The 6,056-nt window shown below is 56.5% G+C and overlaps 1 protein-coding gene across 1 annotated transcript in view; it reads left to right on the top strand.

The window, feature by feature from the left end:
- LOC137385201 (FACT complex subunit SSRP1-like) overlaps positions 1 to 5,605 on the top strand; it is a 6,146-nt gene extending 541 nt beyond the window's left edge. The window contains exons 2-6 of the mRNA XM_068060190.1: positions 894 to 1,055; positions 1,432 to 1,608; positions 4,193 to 4,290; positions 5,014 to 5,155; positions 5,244 to 5,605. Of these exons, the coding sequence (XP_067916291.1) occupies positions 894 to 1,055; positions 1,432 to 1,608; positions 4,193 to 4,290; positions 5,014 to 5,155; positions 5,244 to 5,306 (642 nt within the window). The 3' untranslated portion in view covers positions 5,307 to 5,605. The remainder of the gene's footprint in view (positions 1 to 893; positions 1,056 to 1,431; positions 1,609 to 4,192; positions 4,291 to 5,013; positions 5,156 to 5,243) is intronic.
- The last annotated feature ends 451 nt before the right edge of the window (positions 5,606 to 6,056 follow it).

The raw sequence follows: 6,056 nt of genomic DNA on the forward strand, positions 1-6,056 counted from the left end.
GCCAGTTCCCGCAGTGAAGGCGGGGCCCCAGCGAGGGGGCGAGGTTCCCTTGGTGAAGGCGGGGCCCAGCGAGGGGGCGGGTTCTCAGTAAAGGTGGGGTCCAGCGAGGGGGCGGGTTCTCAGTAAAGGCGGGGCCCAGCGAGGGGGCGGGTTCTCCGTCAAGGCGGGGCGCAGCGAGGGGCGGGTTCTCAGTAAAGGCGGGGCCCAGCGAGGGGGCAGATTCTCAGTAAAGGCGCAGCCCAGCGAGGGGGCGGGTTCTCAGTAAAGGCGGGGCCCAGCGAGGGGGCGGGTTCTCAGTAAAGGCGGGGCCCAGCGAGGGGGCGGGTTCTCAGTAAAGGCGGGGCCCAGCGAGGGGGCAGGTTCTCAGTAAAGGCGGGGCCCAGCGAGGGGGCGGGTTCTCAGTAAAGGCGGGGCCCAGCGAGGGGGCGGGTTCTCAGTAAAGGCGCGGCCCAGCGAGGGGGCGGGTTCTCAGTAAAGGCGGGGTCCAGCGAGGGGGCGGGTTCTCAGTAAAGGCGCGGCCCAGCGAGGGGGCGGGTTCTCAGTAAAGGCGGGGCGCAGCGAGGGGCGGGTTCTCAGTAAAGGCGGGGCCCAGCGAGGGGGCAGATTCTCAGTAAAGGCGCAGCCCAGCGAGGGGGCGGGTTCTCAGTAAAGGCGGGGCCCAGCGAGGGGGCGGGTTCTCAGTAAAGGCGGGGCCCAGCGAGGGGGCGGGTTCTCAGTAAAGGCAGGGCCCAGCGAGGGGGCAGGTTCTCAGTAAAGGCGGGGCCCAGCGAGGGGGCGGGTTCTCAGTAAAGGCGTGGCCCAGCGAGGGGGCGGGTTCTCAGTAAAGGCGGGGCCCAGCGAGGGGGCGGGTTCTCAGTAAAGGCGGGGCCTCAGTGGAGCTGAGATTTGGGCAGGGCCTAACTCTACCCTCCCACCTCCTGCCCAGATATGACAGTAACGCCGGCGGCAGCTCCTCCAGCAGCAATGAGGACGAGAGTGAGGGCGAGAAGGTCAGCAAAGTTCCAGCAAAGAGAGCCAAGGTCGTCAAGGAGAAAACCAAAAAGAAAAGACCAGAGGTAAACTCTGACCTTTCACCCTCCAACTCCTGGGGTGAAACACAAAGAGGGAACTTTACTCTGTATCAAACCCCGTATTGTACCTGTCCTGAGAGTGTTTGATGGGACAGTGTAGAGGGAGCTTTACTCTGTATCTAACCCCATACGGTACCTGTCCTGGGAGTGTTTGATGGGGACAGTGCAGAGGGAAATTTACTCTGTATCTAACCCTGTGCTGTACCTGTCCTGGGAGTGTTTGATGGGGACAGTGCAGAGGGAGCTTTACTCTGTATCTAACCCCGTACTGTACCTGTCCTAGGAGTGTTTGATGGGGACAGTGCAGAGGGAGCTTTACTCTGTATCTAACCCATGGTGTTTAATCTTTGTTACTGTGTAGACGAAGAAGTCAAAGGACAAGGATCCCAATGCTCCCAAGCGGCCCATGTCTGCCTATATGTTGTGGTTGAATGCGAGCAGAGAGAAGATCAAGGCTGACAATCCCGGGATCAGCATCACAGAATTATCGAAGAAAGCGGGAGAGCTGTGGAAATCCATGAGTAAGGATAAGAAGGAGGTAAGGAGTTGAGTTCTATCTTGGTATCTCACAAAGCTCCGCCCCTGCCTCTCAACACATCTGCTGCTGAAACCCTGGGTCTGTTCCCTTTCTCAGCTCCAGACTCAACAAATCCAACACTGTCCCTGACCAGAGGCCCAGTTTCCACTCTCCGTAACCATTAACTTATCTGAAAGTCCCCTTTCCCGTATCCGAACTTGCACCCATCACCCTCCCCGACCTACACTGACTCTCCGTTCAACAACACTTCCATTTTAAAATTCACATCCTCCAGTTCAAATCCCAACATGGTCAACTCATCCCCTCCCTATCTGTCTTAGGCAAAATGTTAGAAGCTATTATTAAAGACGTTATAGCAGGGAATTTAGAAAAATTCAAGGTAATCAGGCAAAGTCAACATGATTTTGTGAAAGGGAAACCATGTTTAACCCGTTTATTGGAGTTCTTTGAGGGAGTTACATGTGCTGTGGATAAGGGGGAACCGGTGGATGTACTGTACTTAGAATTCCAGAAGGCATTTGATAAGGTGCCACATCAAAGGTTATTGCAGAAAATAAAAGCTCATGGTGTAAGGGGAACCGAGTCAGCGAGGATTTTTGCATGTATAGATGATTGGCTAGTTAATGAAACACAGTCGACATAAATGGGTCCTTTTCTGGTTGGCAAAATGTAACGAGTGGTGTGTCACAGGGATCCGTGCTGGGGCCTCAACTTTTCCAATTTATATAAGTGACTTTGATGAAGGGACCGAAGGTATGGTTGTCAAATGTGCCGATGACACAAAGATAGGTAGGTAAGTAAGCTGTGAAGAGGACAAAAGGAGGCTACAAAGGGATATAGATTAGTTAAGTGAGTGGGCAAAGATCTGGCAAATGGAGTTTAATGTGGGAAAGAGTGAAATTGTCCATTTTGGCAGGAAGAATAAAAAAGAAGCATATTATCTAAATGGTGAGAGATTGCAGAGCTCTGAGATGCAGAGGGATCTGGGTGTCCGAGTGCATGAATCACAAAAGGTTAGTATGCAGGTACAGCACGTAATTAGGAAAGCTAAGAGAATGTTATTGTTTATCACGAGGGGAATTGAATACAAAAGTAGGGCGGTTATGCTTCAGCTATACAGGGCATTGGTGAGACCACATCTGGAATACTGTATACCAGTACTGGTCTCCTTATTTAAGGAAGGATGTAAATGCGTTGGAGACAGTACAGAGCAGGTTTACTAGACTAATACCTGGAATGGGCGGGTTGTCTTACGAGGAAAGATTGAACAGGCTCGGCTTGTATCCACTGGAATTTAGAAGAGTAAGAGGCGACTTGATTGAAACAAAGATCCTGAGGGGTCTTGACAGGGTGGATGTGGAAAGGATGTTTCCCCTTGTGGGAGAATCTAGAACTAGGGGTCACTGTTTAAAAATAAGGGGTCGCCCATTTAAGACAGAGGTGAGGAGAAATTTTTCTCTCGGAGGGTGGTGAGTCTTTGGAATTCTCTTCCTCAAAGGGTGGTGGAAGCAGAGTCTTTGAATATTTTTAAGGCAGAGGTAGATAGATTCTTGATAAGAAAGGGGGTGAAAGGTTATTGGGGGTAGGAGGGAATGTGGAGTTGAGATTACAAACTGAAAGGCGTAGCAGGCTTGACGGACCGAGTGGCCTACTCCTGCCCCTAATGTTTGTACGCTGTTGACGCTGCTGTATGTATGACTCAGTTACCTCTCGCTGACTCGGTCACTCTCTCCCCCTCCCGCCCTCGCTGACTCGGTCACTCTCCCCCTCCCGCCCTCGCTGACCCGGTCTCCTCCCCCTCCCGCCCTCGCTGACCCGGTCTCCTCCCCCTCCCGCCCTCGCTGACCCGGTCTCCTCCCCCTCCCGCCCTCGCTGACCCGGTCTCCTCCCCCTCCCGCCCTCGCTGACCCGGTCTCCTCCCCCTCCCGCCCTCGCTGACCCGGTCTCCTCCCCCTCCCGCCCTCGCTGACCCGGTCTCCTCCCCCTCCCGCCCTCGCTGACCCGGTCTCCTCCCCCTCCCGCCCTCGCTGACCCGGTCTCCTCCCCCTCCCGCCCTCGCTGACCCGGTCTCCTCCCCCTCCCGCCCTCGCTGACCCGGTCTCCTCCCCCTCCCGCCCTCGCTGACCCAGTCTCCTCCCCCTCCCGCCCTCGCTGACCCGGTCTCCTCCCCCTCCCGCCCTCGCTGACCCGGTCTCCTCCCCCTCCCGCCCTCGCTGACCCGGTCTCCTCCCCCTCCCGCCCTCGCTGACCCGGTCTCCTCCCCCTCCCGCCCTCGCTGACCCGGTCTCCTCCCCCTCCCGCCCTCGCTGACCCGGTCTCCTCCCCCTCCCGCCCTCGCTGACCCGGTCTCCTCCCCCTCCCGCCCTCGCTGACCCGGTCTCCTCCCCCTCCCGCCCTCGCTGACCCGGTCTCCTCCCCCTCCCGCCCTCGCTGACCCGGTCACTCTCTCTCTCTCCCCCCTCCCGCCCTCGCTGACTCGGTCTCTCTCTCTCTCTCCCCCTCCCGCCCTCGCTGACTCGGTCTCTCTCTCTCTCTCCCCCTCCCGCCCTCGCTGACTCGGTCTCTCCTCCGAATTTCTTCCCAGGAGTGGGACGCCAAAGCTGTTACTGCGAAGAAAGATTACGAGAAAAAGATGGAAGAATACAAGAGGAGCGGAAAGGCCGAGTCCTTCAAAAAGAAAAAGTAAGCGGGAATGGGGGGTGCGGGGGTGGTGGTGGGAGGGGAAGGAGGGTGGGAGAGCAGCTGCATGGATGGAAAAGTGAGGCGGGACCTCCTGAGGGTGGGAGTCAGCTAGAGGGGGCAGGGGTAGAGGGTTAGGAGCGAGGGGGTTGGGGGCAGGTGGAGAGGGGTAGGAACGAGGGAGATGGTTGGGGCGAGAGTGTTTGGAGCGATGGGGCTGTGGGAGGGGGTAGGAGCGAGAGGGTTGGGAGCGAGGGGGATGGGGAAGAGATTTGGGAGTGAGGGTGTGGGGGAGAGGGGTGGGAGCAAGGGGGCTGGGGAAGAGGGATAGGGGAGAAAGGGCAGGGTGAGAGTGTTGGGAGTGAGGGGGGTCAGCAAGAGGGCCAGGAGTGAAGGAGGATGGGGAGCTCAGTTGTTTGCACTTTCTGATCCTGCCAGAGATCAGAGCAACTGTGAAGCCACGACAGCCGAATATCCTACTTGTGCGTTGTCCTTTCTTGGCAGGAGTTTATTTTCTGAGAGTCCCCGTCCCCATGACAAATTGACGCAGCGGCAGATTGAGGCTAATCGACTTGGTGTGGCTTCACGCAGTGGCTTTCCTGCAACCCCTCCCCCCCCCCCCCCCCCCCCCCCCCCCCCCCCCCCCCCCCCCCCCCCCCCCCCCCCCCCCCCCCCCCCCTCCATGCTGAACCTTGCTAACACACCCCCCTGTTCCCCTCTCTTCAGGGAGACTCCCAAGAAGGCGAAGGGTAAAAGTGAGAAGCAGCCACCGCCTCGCTCCGTATCGAAGAGCCCTGTGAAAGGGATCAGTGACAGTTTTAAGAGTAAAGAGTTTGTGTCAAGTGATGAGAGTTCCTCCGAGAGCGAGGTGAGTGTTGGGAATGGGGGGGAAGGGGTGTCCCGGAGAGGGGTGCAGCGACGGAACTCTCACTAATGCTGATTCACTCTCTTGGCAGGGTTCGGACCAGGAGAAAGCCGCCAGCACTCCCGCCACCTCTGAGGAATCTGGCTCCGACTAGGGGTGTGTGATCCCCTCTGCCGTCATTTCAGAGTGGAACGGGAGGGGTGAAGAAGGGAGGTCCGAGGACTCGGGAACAAACAAGCTCTTCTCCCCCCACCCCCCACACAAGCAAAACAGCGCACGTCTGCTGCGATCAGTTTACTCAGCCCCAGACATTGAGAGTTAGGGTGAAGTCCCCTTGGTCGAATTGCCATGGGTAATCTCTCCCACAAACCACCTCTTTTTTTCTTTTCTCCCGTCCGCTGACTGTGTCTGACTTTGAAGTTCAAGTTTCAATAAAGTGATTTTTGTTTTCCACCGGTTTGAGGTTTTGTAATCAATTATCCTAAACATTCACTCCCTCCACCACCGACGCACAGTGGCAGCAGTGAGTACCATCGACAAAATGCACTGCAGCAACGCATCTAGGCTCCTCCGAGTGTGCAAGAACAGAGGTGCAGGTGCATCGATCTTTGAAGGTGGTCGGATATATTGAGAGACTGGTTAGTTAAGCTTATGGGATCTTGGGCTTCATGAACAGAGACATTGAGTACAAAAGCAGGGAAGTCATGCTGAACCTTTATAAAGCTCTGGTTGGGACACAACTGGAGTATTGTGTCCAGTTCTGGTCACCACACTTCAGGAAGGATGTGAGGGTCCTTGAGAGGGTGCAGAGGAGATTTACACAGAATGGTACCAGGGATGGGGGATTTGAGTTACAAGGTTAGGTTGGAAAAGCTGGGGTTGTTTTCCTTAGAGCAAAGGAGAT

Source organism: Heterodontus francisci, chromosome 28 (genome assembly GCF_036365525.1).
Source record: "Heterodontus francisci isolate sHetFra1 chromosome 28, sHetFra1.hap1, whole genome shotgun sequence".
Taxonomy (NCBI): Eukaryota; Metazoa; Chordata; class Chondrichthyes; order Heterodontiformes; family Heterodontidae; genus Heterodontus; species Heterodontus francisci.